Genomic DNA, 21,531 nt, shown 5'->3' with positions numbered 1-21,531 from the left:
GAAAGCGGAGCGTTGAAATGTTTGGTAAAGAACCAGCAGAAATTGTAATTCCATATAATAAAGAACAACTTGATGCTCTTCTAATGTTTGATGAGGACTGGCAGATTGCCATAGGAAATTATTGTGGTCAAATTCTGCATCATTTACCTTCGCATGTTTTGCTGAATTTTATATCCAGACATCCAGTTATTTTCCCTGTCAGATGTAAACAATCTCCTATTCCAAATGCTCAGATAGTTTTTACTGATGGGTCAGCAAACGGTAAAGCCTCCATAGTCACTAAAAATCACCAAAAGGTTTTAGAAACACGGGAAACTTCAGCTCAAAAAGCTGAAATAACAGCAGTCATAGAGGCTTTTGCTATGTTTGCAGATGAAGAATTTAACCTTTATTCTGATTCTCAGTATATTGTCAGGCTGTTTCCACACATTGAAACTGCGGTTTTGCCTGAAAATAAGACTACCATATTTCATTTGTTAAGTAATTTACAGCAACAAATTTGGAAAAGAAATAAAATATTTTTCATTGGACACATTCGGGCTCATTCCGGATTGCCTGGCCCTTTAAATGCCTTTAATGACTTGGCTGACTTGTTAACCAGAAATGCAGTGGCTACGGTGATTGAGGAAGCCAGAGCCTCTCACTCACTTCATCATCAAAATGCTACCGCCTTAAGATATCAATTCCAAATTCCCAGAGAAACTGCTAGAGAGATTGTGCGCTCTTGCTTACACTGCCCCACTGTTTATAATAGTCTACCTATGGGAGTTAACCCTCGCGGTCTCAAACCTAACGTGCTCTGGCAAATGGATGTAACTCATGTCTCTTCATTTGGAAAACTTTCCTTTGTTCATGTAACTGTAGATACCTTTTCTCATGTTATTATTGCAACTGCTCGTACTGGAGAGGCAGTTAAAGACGTTATACAACATCTCTTTACTTGCTTTTCATATCTAGGTCTGCCAAAGGCTTTGAAAACTGATAATGCCCCTGCTTATACTTCTAAGTCTTTCCAGGAATTTTGTTTACAGTTTCAAATTAAACACAATACAGGCATCCCTTATAATCCCCAGGGACAAGCCATTGTGGAAAGAGCACATCAAACATTAAAGCTTCAAATTCAAAAATTAAAAGAAGGGGAGTTTAAGTATAGCTCTCCCCATCAAATCTTGCAACATGCTCTTTTTGTAATAAATATTTTAAATGCTGATTCGGCCGGAACTACTGCAATGCTTCGCCATTGGTGCCCGGAGCAATTGAATGCAAAGCCATTAGTCAAATGGAAGGACCTCCTCTCCGGACAATGGAAAGGTCCCGACCCATTGTTAACCAGCGGTCGAGGATATGCTTGTGTTTTTCCACAGGACGCAGATTCTCCAATTTGGGTTCCAGACAGATTGATTCGTCATGTCTCAGCCCCTCGGATACCGAACTCCACGGCTGCCACGACCCCGCAAGAGGAAGGGACCCCCTCTGCCTCCGCTTCCTCCACCAGCGCGGGAGATGTCGCCGACATCGAGACAATTGACTTCAGGGACCTCGGATGAGCAAGGAACGGATCCGCCCACCAAACAGATGTCTCAACTACACATACGGGACACTACTCCCCCTGATTCCCTGCGCCGCAGAAACATCCCAGGCCGCCCAACTCAGGCGACCCGGAATGCCCCCATACCCACATGGGGACAAATAAAAACACTTTGTCACCAGGCACGAGGAATGACTTCCTCGCAGGGATCTCCAGCTTCTCCTGAGAAAATGTTTATTGCCATGCTTGCCTTGCTTTCCTGCCAGGTAAGCGCCTCTCCTATTCCAGCTAAGTATTGGGCATATCTCCCAGATCCTCCAACTTTCCAGGTTGTTTCCTGGAATAATGAGCCTATACGGGTCAACACAGACCAACCTCAGCTTTTGGGAGGATTCTATACTTCTTACACCAAAGATAAATATCCTATTAATTTTAATTATACCTTCAGGGGATTAATAGACGACCTTCCTGTTTGCTTTAACTTCCCCAATAATCCAAAGAGTTTTATTACACCCACTAAAGAAGGGTGCATTGGGGCCTCTACAAAAATAATTGTAACAGATTCCTCAAAAATAGATTCCCAGTCTTTACGTCATCGGGTAGTTTGGGTATTAGTGGCCCGCTTGCCCGGGATCCGTGACCCTTATGTGACCCTGCGTTTTACACCCCCTCCCGGTTATCCAGAGTGTTATAAGGTTGCTCCTTCAGATGAAGTGTGGAAGACCATAGATGGCCGTACTGGGTATCCGACTTGGACAACTTGTACTTATAGTTCAAGGATCAATTATAGAATACCAGGCGGTGGGAATTATACTATTCAGGATTGGAGCAACCCGAATCCGGGTGAAGATCCATTGATCAAGAAAACATTTAAAGGCAGATTCGAGAATTGGAATAGGATTCCTCTCCCTTGGCCTGCGCAAGCCACTAGATGGCACATTAACCAATTTGTTCCTCCCATGCTGTCTTATACAACTAAAAGCAAAACCTATTGGCAGCCTGAGATTTGGAGAGCCCTTGCTGCTACTGCCCCCGTTTCTTTATCTCGCCCAGATAACGATTCCACTTATTCTGTTTTAGCGTGTTTACCCTCACCTTATGTTTTCCTTTTTACTAATGACTCCAACAAACTTAATGTACGCATGAATTATTCAGGTGGACCTAACGTGGTGACTTGTGAACAATGTATGCTTTCATCCTGTTTGACCCCTCAATATAATGTTTGCTCTTTTGTGGTGTTGCGACGCTCACCCTATCTCATGATACCCGTGACAGTGACCTCCCACTGGTATGACAATTACGGTCTCGCCGTGTTACAACAACTACAGGATTTAATGCGATCACGACGGTTTGTGGGCTTACTTATTTTGGGAATATCAGCTTTAATAGCAGCAATTAGTTCTGTTACTGCAGCAGCAATATCATTGACTCAACAAGTGCATACTGCGCAATATGTTGATACCATGTCTAAAAATGTTTCTTTAACTCTAGCAACTCAGGAAGCTATAGATAGGAAATTAGAGATGAGAGTAGATGCCTTAGAAGAAGCAATTATGCATATTGGGACTGAGTTACAGGCTTTGAAGGTGAAGATGGCTTTGACATGCCACGCTGATTACAGATGGATATGCGTGACATCTTTGAAAGTAAACGAGACAGATTATGAATGGGAAAAGATTAAAAATCATATCTCAGGTGTTTGGAACAGTTCTGATATTGGCCTGGACTTAGGGAAACTTCATAATCAAATACAGACCTTGGAACACTCTCGACTGGATTTTACTGCCACTGGAGCAGCTAATGACTTTTTTCACACCTTCTCTAATTTTATTTCTGGAAAAAATATTCTGTCTAATATCCCTGGTTATGTTGTTTTTGGTGCTCTAATCCTACTTCTCATAATCACTCTTCCTTGTATTGTCAGGATTCTTCGGCAGAGCATTCGGAGGCTCGCGACTGAGCTGCATCTGGCTGCTTTAAGAAATAAAAAAGGGAGAGATGTTGGGGGCCAGAGTGAGGTACTCCGCCCATGGCAAAGGTCATGAGGAAGGAGGCTCGACATACGCAAAGGCGGGATCGAGCCTCAGGAGTCCCCCTGGAAATCCTCGAGCGTCTACCCCATAACCAGAGCCTGCCTACTTTACTACTTTGTGCTCTTACCTACACCTCTGACTTTACGGGGGGCTGTCCCCCACCACCTCTTTCGGAGAAGGAGTTAACCTAGAGCTCCAGTCAATAAAAACTCTTGGGTGTGGCAAGAGTGTTTTAACCTACAAACTCCTCTGAAGGTTCTCTGGCCTGCCTGACAGGCTCGTCCGGCCACATGTGATTGCTCACAGCCTCCCAACCATGAGAGGCACGAGATGCTTTAAACCTTCTAAAAACAGGTTCCTTAGAAAAGTTAGAAAACTATTAGTATAAGTATAATGGGCTAATTAGAAATTGTGTTGGTGAAGGGTTTTTCATTTGTTGAGCCAATGTTTGTTGCTAAGTCTCCACATCCCCTGCCCTTACACACATTAATGAATATATAGAAGAAATAAGTATTAACCTTTGATATTAATCACGTTAGACCTTAGGCTAAGTAAATTCTTTCCTTAACTAAAACCCATTACACCCTCACCCTGTAGGAGTGTAACTTTACTTGGGTGGCGTCTGTTTTGAGAATAATCAGCCCTGGAGAAATAAGTGTCCTGATTGACTGACCGCTGTCACAAGGAGAGGGTCGTAAATTGTCAGCAGGCCCCCCTGGCCAGAAGATGATGTAACACCCCTAAGACCTCTGTATACATTTGTGTGAAGCACCTGACTTTAATAAAAGTCAGGACTGCTGTCCCCACGTGACTTTTGTATAACATCTCAGTGTATAAAAACAGACTCTGGAAAATAAAGAATTGGGATCAGTTTCTCAAAATACTGGTCTCCCCATGTCTCTCTCTCCCTCTGGCTGAGTCTCCATCTGGAGCGCGGAACCCACCAAGCTTACTAATTTTGCCTGGGCTTCTAAGATCCGACCGGGGAGGCCTCAGTGTCTCCTCTCCTTCGGGAGAACGGAAGGACGCCTGCGGCCTACGTAAGTGGTGCAAGCTTCTTGTCTTGAAGTTTTATTGGTCCCCCGCGTAAACCAAGCTACTCAGCCTCTTTTCTCCACTGAATTTTCCTACTGAGCTATCCTTAGTCTATTACTCTTTATATCTCTAATTAATATCTAATTGAAACTATCGTATCCTGACCCTCGCCGACGCCGTCTCTCCTTCGAGTACCCTGGATCAGCTGGGGCTGGTCCCCGGCAGTTGGTAATGTGTCTCCTAATAACAATGCTTTAATTTTGCTTTAAGTGTTAAAATTAACTTGCAGGTAAGTAAACATAAAATCTTCTCCTGGGAATACTGGAGATGCGGCAGGAGCCATGGGTTTGATCCTTGTGTTAGGAAGATAAACTGGAGAAGGAAGTGGCAACCCACTTCAGTATTCTTGCCTGGAAAATCCCATACATAGAGGAGCCTGGAGGCTACCATTCATGGGGTTGCAAAAGAGCTGGACCCACCTGAGCATTCTAAAGGAGATTAGTCCTGGGTGTTCTTTGGGACGAATGATGCTAAAGCTGAAATTACAGTACTTTGGCCACCTCATGCAAAGAGTTGACTCATTGGAAAAGACTCTGATGCTGGGAGAGATTGGGGGCAGGAGGAGAAGGGGACGACAGAGGATGGGATGGCTGGATCGCATCACCGACTAGATGGACGTGAGTCTGAGTGAACTCCAGGAGTTGGTGATGGACAGGGAGGCCTGGCGTGCTGCAATTCGTGGGGTCGCAAAGAGTCGGACAGGACTGAGCGACTGAACTGAACTGAACTGAGCAACTAAATAACAACAAACTGTTGCAAAATTTTGGATTTGAATATTTATCAAAATGTTATACATTAACATTTTAGGGATGTCTACAAAAGAGAATCTAGGAATAATATTATGCTGCTGCAAATGTTTAATTTTTACAAACGTTTAGATATTTTCAATGCAACAATATAATTGATTTAAATATACAAACATGCATATTTGAATACCAGAGACGTGAATATATTTCAGGTAAATTATTTAGAAACATATTAGAAATAAGCAACATTTTGAGAAATCAGGGATAGGAAAAAAGGCCATGCTTTAAAAACTATAGATGCTAGTAAAAAGTTTTATCTTGATATATATAAATAAATTTTTCAGGCTAAATTAACCATCCAGTTGTTATAACAACATATATTTTGCCTAATGGGAATGTTTGGAGAGAGAAAAAAAATCTAACTTCCAGAAAAGGTGTTGCGCTGATATGTAGAAAACATTCACTCTGTTTTAATCAATTTTATGGAGAAGGTAATGGCACCCAACTCCAATACTCTTGCCTGGAAAATCCCATGGGTGGAGGAACCTGGTAGGCTGCAGTCCACGGGGTCGAGAAGAGTCGAACAGGACTGAGCGACTTCACTTTCACTTTTCACTTTCATGCATTGGAGAAGGAAATGGCAACCCACTCCAGTGTTCTTGCCTGGAGAATCCCAGGGATGGTGGAGCCTGGTGGGCTGTCGTCTATGGGGTCGCACAGAGTCGGACACAACTGAAGTGATTTAGCTTAGCTTATGTTATGTATTATTTAAGTTACTTGCATCATAGCTACAAAGAAAGTAAGAATCATTTCAAATTATCTATAGCATTAAAATATCTTTTGTATATCATTTGAGAACTTTTATTTTATATAATATAAAATCTCTAAGTATTTCCAGAAGTAAGTTTCTTTAAATACTTCCATTATGTAAAGCTATTCCAAAAATATATAGATAAATTTAAAGTTTGACATTTATACTTTTAGATTAGAAATAAAATTAAGTGCAGATGAAACTTTTTTTAAAAGATACATTTCTTTCACAACATCTTACTTTTACGAAAAGTAAAGATATAGTTTGGGCTAAAATATTTCTGCTAATGTAACATCACTATAGTTACTGCTAAGTCATTTCAGTCGTGTCCGACTCTGTGGGACCCCGTAGACGGCAGCCCACCAGGCTCCGCCATCCCTGGGATTCTCCAGGCAAGAACACTGGAGTGGGTTGCCATTTCCTTCTCCAATGCATGACAGTAAAAAGTGAAAGTGAAGTCTCTCAGTCATGTTCGACTCTTCTCGACCCCATGGACTGCAGCCTACCAGGTTCCTCCGCCCATGGGATTTTCCAGGCAAGAGTACTGGAGTTGGGGTGCCATTGCCTTCTCCACTATAGTTATTAAACACTCAAAATATCCGTATTAATTTTCTTTTCTGTTTGAGTCACAGTGCCACACAACCAATCTTTACTTTTGCTTAATTTTAATCTTTTTTTCCTGTGAAAATGAGTGAAATTTATATTTGCCTCATTTTTTTTTTCTTATTTTTCCTTTTGAAATGATTACATTGATTGTTAGGTTTATTGTCACAGTTAACTGATGCAGTTTTATGGAAGAAAGACATAGGCTTACCATCATTTAAATGACTTACAGGTCATGCCTTGTTAACACCAGGAATGAGAGGTGACTACTCCATAATGAAGCCTGCAGTCCTTAATCACTGTCATTGTTTTCCTGACCCCAGTGACCTCTAGGTTTGCAACCCACCAATGAAGTAATACAGTACAAATGACTGAAGAAGATGAGTAAGAAGCAGGGAAAAATCTGGGTGTTTCAAATACAACCTCAAAGTGTGACTATATATTTCTTATTCTACAGTGAGGGGAACTTAAATCTATAAATAATTCAGCTGGGTTTCCATTCTGGGAATAGATTCGTGCTCACTGACTCATAGTAGAATGGGTTAATATATTAAAAAAAAATAGCTTACCATTTGCAATAGAACTATGATAATTTGAAGTACTACAATTTAACCATCTAGGATCATATTCAGTCAAATTTGGAGTCTTACTTTAGCATCTAACATTTGCTTGACCAACAGAGAATTAATTGGAACTGATATGTTAGAAAATTAGAATTTAATCAAAGTGTTTCTGATCCTGAAAACATATGATAGTCCATTATGCCACATTTTCTCTCTTTAAAAGGAGAGTGAGTCATGTGAGTTACAGTACCTGCAGCCCTAGAGAAGAGCAGTAAAGCTTGCTAGACTTCTTTCAGGCTCTGAAAAGACAACTTCAGACCATGAAAGGACACCTGACCCAATGAAAAGAGCACTCTTGAACCTCCCACTCCATCCCACCCCTCTAGGTTATCAAAAAAAAACAAAAAAAAACAAAAAACCAATGACCAGATTTGAGCTCCCTACTGTAATGCAATTATCTTCTAATTAAAACTTAATCAGTTAAAATAATAATAAAAAATAAAATTAAAAAATAGGTAAGTTAGAAAAAGAGTACTCAAAGAGAAGTGAAAAACCATATCTGTTACAGAGAGTCTGTCCCATAAACAATGCTGGTTAGGACTTTCCTGGTGGTACAGTGAATGAAAGTCCACCTGCCAATGCAGGAGACATGGGTACGATCCCTGGTTCAACAAGATTCCACATGCCATGGAGCAACTAAAGTATGTGCACCAAAGCTACTGAGTGCCCAATGCACAACTACTAGAGACTATGGACCTGGAGTCTGTGCTCCACAACAGGAGAAATGACCACATTGAAAAGCCAGTGCTACTAAGGGCAGCCTCCACTCTGCAACTAGAGAAAGCCTGTAGGCAGCAACAAAAAGCCAGCACAACTAAAGAAAGAAAATGAATACTGTTAAATAGTGTTACAGTTCTATTTTCCAGTATCTCAGAACTGTTCTTTAACATCCCTCAAAACTTCATAAAATGACAATTTACTGTTTACATCTTATTGATATTATATTTTCTAAAATTACAATAACACTTTACATTAGAGATGTCTGACTTTTTTGTTTGGGATGGGGCACAGAGGAGGCACACTTATCTCTCATTAGCAACACTTTGATAAATACTCTTCTAGTTCAGACAAAATGTGGTCCACTGGAGAAAGGAATGGGACTTCTGTGTTCTTGCCTTGAGAACCCCATGAACAGTATGAAAAGGCAAAAAAGATAGGACACTGAGAGATTAACTCACCAGGTTGGTAGGTACCCAATATGCTACTGGAGATCAGTGGAGATATAACTCCAGAAAGAATGAAGGGATGGAGCCAAAGTAAAAACAACATCCAGTTGTGGGTGTGACTGGTGATAGAGGCAGGGTCCAATGCTATAAAGAGCAATATTGCATAGGAACCTGGAATGTTAGATCCATGAGTCAAGGTAAATTGGAAGTGGTCAAACAGGAAATGGAAAAAGTGAACACCAACATTTTAGGAGTCAGCCAACCAAGTGGACTGGAATGGGTGAATTTAACTCAGATGACCATTATATCTATGACTGAAGGCAAGAATCCCTTAGAAGAAATGGAGTAGCCATCATAGTCAACAAAAGAGCCTGAAATTCAGTACTTGAATACAATCTCAAAAGAGACAGAATGATCTTTGTTTGTTTCCAAGGCAAACCATTCAATATCACAGTAATCCAAGTCTATACCCTGACCAGTAGTGCTGAAGAAGATGAAGTTGAATGGTTCTATGAAGACATACAAGACCTTCTAGAACTAACACTCAAAAAATATGTCCTTTTCATTATACAGGACTGGAATGCAAAAGTAGGAAGTCAAGAAACACATGGAGTAAGAGGCAAATTTGGCCTTGGAGTACAGAATGAAGCAGGGCAAAGGCTAATAGAGTTTTGCCAAGAGAATGCACTGGTCATAGAAAACACCCTCCTCCAAAAACACAAGAGAAGACTCTATACATGGGCATTACCAGATGGTCAATACCAAGATCAGATTGATTATATTATTTGCAGCAAAAAATGGAGAAGCTCTATACAGTCAGCAAAAACAAGACCAGGAGCTAACTGTGGCTCAGATCATGAACTCCTTATTGCCAAAGTGAAGTGAAGTTGCTCAGTTGTGTCTGACTCTTTGCGACCCCATGGTGTAGCCTACCAGGCTCCTGTGTCCATGGGATTTTCCAGGGAACAGTACTGGAGTGGATTTCCATTTCCTTCTCCAGGGGATCTTCCCGACCCAGGGATTGAACCTGGGTCTCCCACAATGTAGACAGATGCTTTACCATCTGAGCCACCAGGGAAGTCCTTATTGCCAAACATAGATTTAAATTGAAGAAAGCAGGGATAACCACTAGATCACTGAAGTATGAACTAAATCAAATCTCTGATGATTATACAGTGGAAGTAGCAAATAGATTCAAGGGCTTAGATCTAATAGACAGAGTGCCTGATGAACTATGGATGGAGGTTCATGACACTGTATAGGAGACAGGGATCAAGACAATCCCCAAGAAAAAGAAATGCAAAAAGACAAAATGGCTATCTGAGGAGGCTTTCCAAATAGCTGAGAAAAGAAGAGAAGTGAGAAGCAAAAGAGAAAAGGAAAGATATAAGCATTTGAATGCAGAGTTCCAAAGAGTAGCAAGGACAGATAAGAAAGCCTTCCTCAGTGATCAATGAAAAGAAATAGAGGAAAGCAATAGATGGGAAAGACTAGAGATCTCTTCAAGAAAATTAGAGATACCAAGGAAAAATTTCACGCAAAGATGGGCTCAATAAAGGACAGCAATGGTATGGATCTAACAGAAGCAGAAGATATTAATAAGAGGTCACAGGAATACAAAGAAGAACTATACAGTAAGTCTTCATGACCCAGATAATCATGATGGTATGATCACTCACCTAGAGTCAGACATTCTGGAATGCGAAGGCAAGTGGGCCTTAGAAAGCATCATTACGAACAAAGGCAGTGGAGGTAATGCAATTCCAGTTGAGCTATTTCAAATCCTAAAAGATGATGCTATGAAAGTGCTGCACTCAACCTGCCAGGAAATCTGGGAACCTCAGCAGTGGGCACAGGACTGGAAAAGGTCAGTTTTAATTCAATCCCAAAGAAAGGCAATGCCAAAGAATGCTCAAACTACCACACAGTTGCACTCACCCTTATGCTAGCAAAATAATGCTCAAAATTCTCCAAGCCAGGCTTCAGCCATACATGAACTGTGAACCTCCAGATGTTCAAGCTTGTTTTAAAAAGGCAGAGGAACCAGAGATAAAATTTCCAACAGCCATTGGATCATCAAAAAAGGAAGAGAGTTCCAGAAAAAATATGTATTTCTACTTTATTGACTATGACAAAGCCTTTGACTGTGTGGGTCACAAAAAAGGGTGGAGAATTCTTAAAGAGATGGGAATACTAGACCACCTGACCTGGTTCTTGAGAAATCTGAATGCATAAAGGGAAGCAACAGTTAGACCTGGACATGGAACAACAGACTGGTTCGAAATCAGGAAAGGAGTACGTCAAGGCTGTATACCATCACTCTGCTTATTTAACTTATATGCAGAGTACATCATGTGAATGCTGGGCTGGATTGAAGCACAAGCTGGAATCAAGATTTCCAGGAGAAATATCAATAACCTCAGATATTCAGATGACACCACCCTTACGGCAGAAAGTGAAGAACTAAAGAGCCTCTTGATGAAAATGAAAGTGGAGAGTGAAAATGTTGGCTTAAAACTTGTGTAATATAAAACTAATATCATGACATTTGGTCCCATCACTTCATGGAAAATAGATGGGGAAATAGTGGAAACAGTGACAGAATTTATTTTGGGGGTCTCGAAAATCACTGCCGATGGTGACTGCAGCCATGAAATTAAAAGACACTTGTTCCTTGGAAGAAAAGCTTTGACCAACCTAGACAGCATATTGAAAAGCAGAGATATTATTTTACCAACAAAGGTCAGTCTAGTCAAAGGCATGGTTTTTCCACAAGTTTTGTATAGATGTGAGAGTTCGACTATAAAAACAGCTGAGGGCTTAAGAATTGATTATTTTGAACTGTGATGTTGGAGAAGACTCTTGAGAGTCCATTGGACTTGCAAGGAGATATAACCAATCCATCCTAAAGGAAATCAGTCTTGAATATTCATTGGAAGGACTGATGTTGAAGCTGAAACTCCAATACTTTTCCACCTGATGCAAAGAACTGACTCATTTGAAAAGTCCCTGATGCTGGGAAAGATTGAAGGTGGGAGGAGAAGGGGATGACAGAGGATGAGATGGTTGGATGGCATCACGGACTCAATGAACTTGAGTTTGAGTAAGCTCCGGGAGTTGGTGATGGACAGGGAAGCCTGGTTTGCTGCAGTCCATGGGCTTGCAAAGATTCAGACACGACTGAGCGACTGAACTAAACTGAACTTCCAGTTATCAGATGGCTAATTTCATCCCTAAAACGTGTCCCTGAGGCTTCTAGTTTCAGTATTTCTGGCAATGCATTCCAAGTACTGCCTGGGGCACTCCCACATATACACACAGTCCAATCTGTTTTCTCTTTACATTTTACTCCACATTTCAATGATTATTATCCTGCTTTTATGCCTTGGAATTCAGAGTTAAATTATAAAGTAACTCACAGAGAACTTTACTTAGTTTATTGACAGAAACTGAAATTTAAAATTTCTAAACCTAATTTCTCTTTTTCTATCCTAACCTGTTATTTTGAACTCCCCTATTTCTTTTAAGAACCTAAACTTATAATATGTTAGAATAAACACCCAAATTAATCCAAATATTTCTACCTTCTCTTATATTTGACTGGTTTGCTTTTTCTTAATCACATCTCTCTTTTGATTCTCCTTTTGAATTAATCACTGATTTCTCATTCACATTCTAGAATACCATAGTACTATTTTGCTATAGACTTTCCTAGACTAGAATTGCTCTTCAAATCAAGCAATGATATCCACAGTAACCATATTAGATAACAGCAGCTCATATACTAGTTAATTCTGAATTTTAATATTCTCTGTAACAAATGACATATCAAGTCATAATTCTATTAATTTATTCCCTACATTCTATGGAACAGTATTTTTTCCCCCTAAACTTACTTGGTATTATTCATTTTCAAACAGCAAGTTACATCAATCTAGAATGCTTTCAGTTTTGTTTATCTATTCCAAAGTCACCAGCTTCTGTGACTTTGTTCACATATCACTTCCCTTCTTTGGTTCCCATTTTATCACATTATGAAGAAATTCCATATATCATTATAGGTCCAGCTAAAATGATACATTTTCTCCTGTTTTTAAAGCAATCTCTTCTTCCTCTGAAATCTCCATGGGTTCTAAATATCTCTGATCCATTTACTACATTATATTGGATTCATTAACATCATATTTACTTTCTACCCACTTCACAATCATTCATTACTTGAGCAGTTTCTGATATTTCTTTCTTTTAGTGCCATATGCCTTATATAACAGAGAAGGCAATGGCACCCCACTCCAGTACTTTTGCCTGGAAAATCCCATGGACGGAGGAGCCTGGTAGGCTGTAGTCCATGGGGTCGCTAGAGTTGGACACGACGGAGTGACTTCACTTTCACTTTCATGCAATGGAGAAGGAAATGGCAATCCACTCCAGTGTTCTTGCCTGGAGAATCCCAGGGATGGGGAAGCCTGGTGGGCTGCCATCTATGGGGTCACACAGAGTCAGACATGACTGATGTGACTTAGCAGCAGCAGCAGCAGCCTTATATAAGGACTTGAATATTCAAGGCAAAATTGTTGAATCAATTAAATCATTAGACAAATAAAATGACATTATTCTTTATTCTAACTTTAAAGCATTTTTCTTAGCAAGTCATTTTTTCACATGTATATTTTTCTTATTTCTCTTTCCTTTGCTCTTCTTGGTCCTTTAACTCTCCCATAATTAAACCGAGTGTTCTCTGGCTACACATCATCAATGTGCAACATTTGTTTACTTCTCAAAGGCTTCTAGCAACTTCTAACAACATATTACAAGGCTGGAACATTCTCATGTTGGTCCTGAGTCTAAAATATACTTAATAGGATGTTTTATTGTAGAAATCAGAGAGAAAACATGTTTAGAAAATGTTATATTAAAAAAAAATACAGGCCAAAGATGAATATTTGACAAGTACTTGAAAGGAAACTTCACTATAATCTGAAGGAAACTATCTTGGAGGTAATTAACGTATTAGAATGTTCCCTTTTTTGGTGTCTGCTCATTACTCAACATTATGTCACAAGTTACTTGCCCAATACATATGTATTTCTCATCCAAAAAATGTACGATTAAAGTTGACAGCTAAAATAGTCTCCCTCCTACTTTTCAAAATACATTTAGTAATATATGGATTGTGCTTTTCACATCAATGGCCTCTGAAAACTTAAAATACCAATTGCCCATTTTAATGACAGCTGAGATAAAAAAATAAACATGTAATGTAAATTTTGAAGCCACTGTTGGCCAAGATGATGGATTACTATGATGGAATAATTACTTTTAAAACTCAGATAACAGGTATAATAGCATGCACACCAAACAAACATTTGCAATGCATTCCTTGGAAAAAGTTTAAAGTAAGTTAAATTTTGTGAAAAAAATTTTTTTGAAAATTTTAATCCAAGATTGCTAGAGACAAAGAAGGCTTAAATAATCTAGTATTAAAATTTAAGCTTTAGATGTTAAATGGTGGGAAAAATAGAAGAGTAATATATCATTCGTGATATAACTTTATATCACTCAGAAACTGTATATAGAAGACAAAACTGTAAGATGAAAGGAACTATTTTAAAGTTTATATGGCCACTTTTAAAAAGAAACCTCAAGTAAGTAACTACTAATATGTCTTGATTTTTCCAGTGGGAAAGGGGTTAAGACACCTATATTACACTTTTCATAGTTATATTGTCACTTCCAACTCAAAAAATATGAAGAATGCCCTCTGGTTTTAAATAAATATCTAGTAAGATATTAGTTTTTGGTTCTCAAACAACTAATAAATTTATATGAACTGATTGCTCTAAGAGCACAGCAACAATTTCAAGAATTAAATATCAAGAGCTATAAAGTCTATGAAGATCTTTTTATGCTTATTTCTTTTAAGTAATAGATATGAAATAATTATATATACATTGTTGTAATTTACTAGTAATTTTTGTTCATTGAAAACAATTGAAAAGTATTTTTGGTATGGTTCTATTCTATTTTTCTTATTATTACACTAATTCTTGGTGATGAGAAAGCTAATAACAGGTATCAAATCAATTAAATCTACAAGTTTTGTATTTTTATAAGTAAATAGGTTTATGCACATTTCACTTAAAGGGTAGATATTGAATAAGCAGTATCTTTATTTTAAAAAATCAGAGTTTTCTGCTCTGTCCTTTGTGCAGTAATTGATAACAGACTAGGTCTCTCACTGTAAACAAGAGTGAAACTGAATAAATTCTTGGCAGATGTTGGACCAAAAGCATTGTAGGACAGAGATTATAGGTGGGGTGAAAAGTCATAAGATAAGTTCTTGGATAATCCAGACTTTTTGATTTCAGATTCTTGTTCACTTTTTTGTAAGGAAATGAGCCCAAATAGAGACAATGATCTTGCTAATCTAAAGAATAAGAAATTGGAACTCTCAATTGCTGACACAGCTAAGATTTCTGAACAGTGTATTAGACATAGGAATTTTTCATAGAAGGCACTGCAGAAATCTGCACAGGGTTCTCCTTAAGTCATTGTGCAAATACAGGTTTCTATGTACAAATCAAAACCACATAAATAGTCAGGACAAGGTTTTTGTGATTTGGGGGGTGGAGGAGGTGGGCAGGGAATTATTTCCAAGGTGTTGTTAACAGAACAAAAAATTAGAGATTTGAATATTACATAGAGCTGGGAGACAATGGAATTTATTCATTCATAGTGGGGAAATCTTACTGAATACTCTATCTATTCATTTGAGACCCCGGAAATACCATTCTCTAGATCCCAGTATTCAGGGATACACAAATGCTAGGTTCATGACTACTTTAGAGGAATTGCTGCTGCTAAGGCGCTTCAGTCGTGTCTGACTATGTGCGACCCCACAGACAGCAGCCCATCAGGCTCCGCCCTCCCTGGGATTCTCCAGGCAAGAACACTGGAGTGGGTTGCCATTTCCTTCTCCAATGCATGAAAAGTGAAAAGTGAAAGTGAAGTCGCTCAGTCGTGTTTGACTCTATGCGACCCCATAGACAGCAGCCTACCAGGCTCCTCCGCCCATGGGGTTTTCCAGGCAAGAGTACTGGAGTGGGTTGCCATTGCCTTCTCCTTAGAGGAACTAAAGAAGCTTAAAAAACAAGGCTTAAAAAAATAAAACAGATTCAAATGTAAATGAACTGCACGTCACATATGTAACCCTCTTTAAAGAAAGAAAACACACAGCAGATATTCAAAACAATATTGGCCACCATTTCTTATGTGCAAAACAAAGCAAAAAAACTTAATATGTGTAGACAAGGAGAAATATGACCAACCATCAGGAGAAAAATTATCAATATTGTCAATAAAATGACAGACATGTTTAGAATTAGTGAAAGCAATTTAAAAAACCATTAAATATTTTCTATGAATAAAGATTTAAGATATCCATAAATATAATGAGAAATAAAATAGGGTATTACAGTAATAAGAACTAGAAACAAACAGCAAAAATAAACAATTGAGCCCCAAATTTCATATATGATTGGAAAAGTTCAATGAATGTCCTTCAGAGCAGATTGAACATATAAACATCAGTGGATTTAAACTATCAAAATGAATCATAATGGAAAATAATTGACCAGAAACAAGCAGAGATTCATTGTCTTGTGGGACAACATCAGGTCACTTAATATACAGGTAATTGGAATCTGAGAAGCTGAGTAGATAACATAATGTATCAGAAGAAATAAAGTGTGAGAAACTTCTGCTCTGGCCTAACAGTATTAGTTCTAGACTAGGCTTGATGCTATAAACAAACACACAATCGAAACACAATTAAGAGGCATGAAGTGATTGTCTTCAAGCATTATATGAGAGACAGGACAAGAATGCTACCCAGAGAAAAGGGAAACATGATATCACTTCATATTCCCCTGGGCTTTCTGCTGGAAGAAGAACATGGCAACGTTACAGAGATGAAGATGCAGAGATCACAGCTCAATGCCCTCAAAATGACTGTTCTGAGGGTACTGGGGACGAGGATACTCTGGAGAAAGAGAGGGAGGCATAGAAGTTCATATTATGCTCTCTTATGAATTTTTGGCTGAAGAATGAGATGAAAATAATCGGAGATCACTTGAAGGATGAGAAGCAGAACAGAGAAACTAGAAGTTAAATATTTATGTTATGAAAGATAGTAAAAATCTTTCCAAATAAGAATGGTAATGCAGAAAGTAAAGAATACTAGTAAGTGATTTAGTTTAGGAAACTAACTTTAGGAACAATATCTATATAATGTGTGTGTGTGTATATACACACATACATATGTATATACATATATATATATATGCTAAGTCACTTCAGTTGTGTATGACTCTTTTCGACCCTATGGAGACTGTAACCCACCGAGTTCCTCTGTCCATAGGATTCTCCATGCAAGTATACTGGAGTGGGTTGCCATTCCCTTCTCCAGGGCATCTTCTCAACCCAGGAGTCAAACTCACATCTCTTAATGTCTCCTGAATTGGCAGGAGGGTTCTTTACCACTAATGTCACATGGGAAGCTCTAAATGTTAGTCACATCCAACTCTTTGGGACCCCATGGACTGTAGCTCTCTAGGCTCCTCTGTCCATGGGGATTCTCCATGAGAGAAGACTGAAGTGGGTTGCCATTCCCTTCTCCAGGGGATCTTCCTGACCCAGGGATCAACGCCAGGTCTCCCACATTGCAGGCATATTCTTTACTGTCTGAGATGGCAAAGAGTTGGACATGACTGAGAGACTGACTACACACACACACACACACACACAAAGAACAAGTGCAATCTATTGACAAGGGAAGACCCTTTCAATAAGAACAGCTGTTTAGAAAGGACTTTGTTGGGGGCCCAATACTAAGATTGGAGAAGGCAATGGCACCCCACTCCAGTACTCTTGCCTGGAAAATCCCATAGGCAGAGGAGCCTGGTAGGCTGCAGTCCATGGGGTTGCTAGAGTCGGACACAACTGAGCGACTTTACTTTCACTTTTCACTTTCATGCATTGGAGAAGGAAATGGCAACCCACTCCAGTGTTCTTGCCTGGAGAATCCCAGGGACAGAGGAGCCTGGTGGGCTGCCGTCAATGGAATCGCACAGAGTCAGACACGACTGAGGTGACTTAGCAGCAGCAATGCTAAGATAGGAACCAAAATTAAATTAAGAGTATAGAGTCAAACCAAGAAATATATCAAAGAAATATTTTAAATTATATTTTCAGTTTAGCTGTTAAGAGCACAGTGTTTGAAACTGCTACTTATGATGAAATCAGTTTCTATCACTTAGCTGTGAGACTTTATCTCTGTTATATTAAATAATTTATTGGACTAAAATAAAAGAAACAAACATACAAGTTTTAGAGAGATAGAATCACTCAAAAATAAGAGCTATTCAAACAAAACATTACCTTTAAAGAATTATATTCCATTCATTTGGTGGTTTGGTGATATGTTTATCATTACCTGTTCCATGCCTACTACCAAGAGATTTGTGTCTATTCTTATTGCAAGATTTCTCCCAGTGATTTAGATATTTTTAAGCACTAGTTCATAATAATCCTTGTGCTCCTGCCATACTTTTAATAATTTCCAATTGCTAATACAGTAGTTCAACAGGGAGGTTAGAAGTTTCTGAAATAAAATGATCACATTAATGATGATTAGTTTTCTGTTAGGCCTATTAACAGAATAAATGTCCAAAGAGGTACATGCCATTATTAAGTGCACTCTTCTTGCTAATATTGGTGCTGTGATGGCTCTTAAATTACAGGAACTTAGATAAGAGCACAATAAGATCAAGTTATGATGGAATAAAAAGAGGAAAAATGACTAAAATGGAGTTTTTGTTAAGTCTGTTAATACATGTATGATTTGGAACAATCCTAGAATATATTTAGATAATGAAATAAGTGGAGAAGATTAACTTACTCATTAAAAATTTCAGGTCAGATATCTTACCTTAATATACTAAAATTGAGACAGTAATTCAGAAATAAATGGGAATGCAAAGTTATTCTGTCATTTGTCATATCTTTCTGTTTTATATGACATACTAAAATAGAATATGGTAAATATACATTGTAAAGAAACTTATTAATTAATGACTAATGTGGTGTTTTTTTTTAATTCCATGAAATATGTTATTATTAATAAGATCCAATGTCCTGAGTTAGCCAATCATTACTAACCTATTTATATAGCATTTTCCAATAAATTCAAGGACTACTTAATGAGATTCAGACAGGCTCCCTTAGTTGCACTGGATCTGAACTGAGACACATTCTAAAACATCCTGTACATCCTGAAACATATATGTAATCAGAATACTGGAAAAAAGAAAAAAGAGAGAAAGGAAAAGAAATATTTGAAGCAATAATGACTGAAATTTCCCAAGATTAATATTTATGTAAGACACCAAGCCACAGATCCAAGAAGCTCAAAGAACATCAAGAGGATACATATTTTTAAAATCCCTACTGAGTCACATCAAATACAAATTGCAGAAATTTGAAACATAGACAAAAATCTTGAAAAAAAATTCAGAGGAAAAAACACCATCTTACTTACAGAGGATCAAGGATAAGAATATACATTGAGTACACTAGGGCAACCACAAAAAAATTAGTTTTAGTTTATGTGCAAAGGGAAGAGAGAAAATGAGAAAACAGAATTATATAAAATACTCAAATTGCAACCACAGAAGAGAGAAAAAAAGTCAAAAGAAGAAAAAGACAACACGGGCAATGGATAAAATCCACAACAAGTTTGTTAGATAGTAATGCAAATATATCAGTAATTACTTTAAAAGTCAAGAGTCTAAACATACCAAGGGGCAAGGGGCGGGGACAGACAGAGACTGCAAGAGTGGATCAAGCAACAAGATTCAATTCTATGTTGTTTATAAGAAACCCACTTTAACTATAAAGGCACATACAGATTAAAAGTAAAAGGATTAATAAAGATATAGAGACCAAAAGGAAGATTTATGTGCTTATGATGTTGTAGTTTAGACTGGGGTCACTGGCACATTTCTTTAAGTGATTACATAGTCTGGTGTTACCCATTCAGCTGCCATCTTTGGGTTGCTACCTGCTATATGACATTCCAAGAATTCACATGTTCGGTTAACCTGGGTCCCTAGCTAGGGCCTCCTTCTCTGTGACATATCTTCAGCAAGATAGTCCAAGTTTCTTAGGAGCAATTTTCGGAGGAGCCTAAATTTTGTGTGTTTATCAAATTCATGTTTTAGGAAATTATGGTCAGAAATATTAGGTAATTTACCCAAAGTTACAAAGATAGAAAGTAAGAGTTGGAAATTAAACTTGGAAATCTAGTTCTATAGTTTATATATGAGTTTAAATCTGAATATAATGAGAACACATAGATTGTGGAAGCCTATGGTAACATTGCTCATTAAAAACAAACAAACATGGATGACAGACTGAATAAGTTGTGGAATAATCACACCATGGAAATCATGAAAAAGAGCTCTATCATGTACTATGGAATTATGTAGTCATTTCCAAGACTGAAATAGGGCTATGCAATGGCACCCCACTCCAGTACTCTTGCCTGGAAAATCCCATGGACGGAGGAGCCTGGAAGGCTGCAGTCCATGGGGTCACTGAGTGACTTCACTTTCATGCATTGGAGAAGGAAATGGCAACCCACTCCAGTGTTCTTGCCTGGAGAAACCCAGGGACGGGGGAGCCTGGTGGGCTGCCGTCTATGGGGTCGCACAGAGTTGGACACGACTGAATCGACTTAGCAGCAGCATATATTCAGTAAAAAAGAATGGAATGAATCTTTATCAGATGTTAAAACTTCCAATACTCTATTGTTTGCAGTGATCCAGATATCAATCTCTCTCTTGCTCGCTCTCTCTCTCTCTCACACACACAGAATATGAATATGAATAAATACTTAAGTAAACATATGAAAGGAACATACTAGTTCTCTTTAACATTGTAGAACTTAGGTTAAAAAAGAGAGAGAGAAAGAGACATGGGCAAGTAAAAACCATGCAACAAAAGAAAAAAAAATAATTGTATAAAATGCATTATACATGCACATATACGTATACAGTCTACTCTCCAAACCACAGGTTCCACATCACAGATCTGATCCCAGGTTGGCTGAAGCTGCAGTAGGAGGGTTAATTGTTTGATACCATTTAATTAGAAAGATTTGAACAACTGCGGATTTTCGTATCTTCAGGGGTCCTGAGAGCAATCTTCTGATAATACCAAGGGACAACTGTACTTACAAAATGCTGCTGCTGCTAAGTCATTTCATTCGTGTTCCACTCCTTTTGACCCCACAGATCGTAGCCCGATAGGCTCCTATGTCCATGGGATTCTCCAAGAGAGAATATTGGAGTGAGCTGCCATGCCCTCCTCCAAGGGATCTTTCTGACCCAGGGATTGAACCATGTCTCTTATGTCTCCTGCACTGGCAGGTGGATTCTTTACCCCTGAGCTTCCTGGGAAGCCCATAAAATACTTAAACCTATGTGTTTTGTTTTGTTTTTTTTTTTAATTAAGGATACACCTTGATTATAAAAGGGTTATCTAAGTAATGAGAATACACTAATATTAAAAGCTACTAATATAATAAAGAAAAATAAAGAGCCAAATAAATGTTAGTACTATGGTAATATTTGCCATCAGACATTAGTGGGAGAGATTTTTAAATTTTTAGAGAATTTAGAGAATAATAAAGTGGGAAAAATATAGAGAATAAGTGCTAGAGTGCTAAAGGGGATATCTGAGACTCTTAGCCTTGCTTATAAATTGCTGCTAAGATAATAACTTATCTTCAATTCAAGAAGGGAAGACTTTGGAGCTTCTGGGGGCATAGGATAGAAAAGATGAGAAACAAATAGGAAGAGAAAATG

The 21,531-nt window shown here is 38.4% G+C and overlaps 1 protein-coding gene across 1 annotated transcript; it reads left to right on the top strand.

Moving 5' to 3' along the window:
• Positions 1-1,407: 1,407 nt before the first annotated feature.
• On the top strand, positions 1,408-3,510 carry LOC100848463 (uncharacterized; the record flags this gene model as incomplete). Its single annotated transcript, XM_003587864.4, has 1 exon — positions 1,408-3,510. A coding segment is annotated over exon 1 (2,103 nt), but the record flags the coding sequence as incomplete, so codon positions are not given.
• Between the last annotated feature and the right edge of the window lie 18,021 nt (positions 3,511-21,531).

The sequence above is a fragment of the Bos taurus genome, chromosome 26, assembly GCF_002263795.3.
Source record: "Bos taurus isolate L1 Dominette 01449 registration number 42190680 breed Hereford chromosome 26, ARS-UCD2.0, whole genome shotgun sequence".
In the NCBI taxonomy this organism is placed as follows: Eukaryota; Metazoa; Chordata; class Mammalia; order Artiodactyla; family Bovidae; genus Bos; species Bos taurus.
This window is presented reverse-complemented; position numbering and strand designations above follow the sequence as displayed.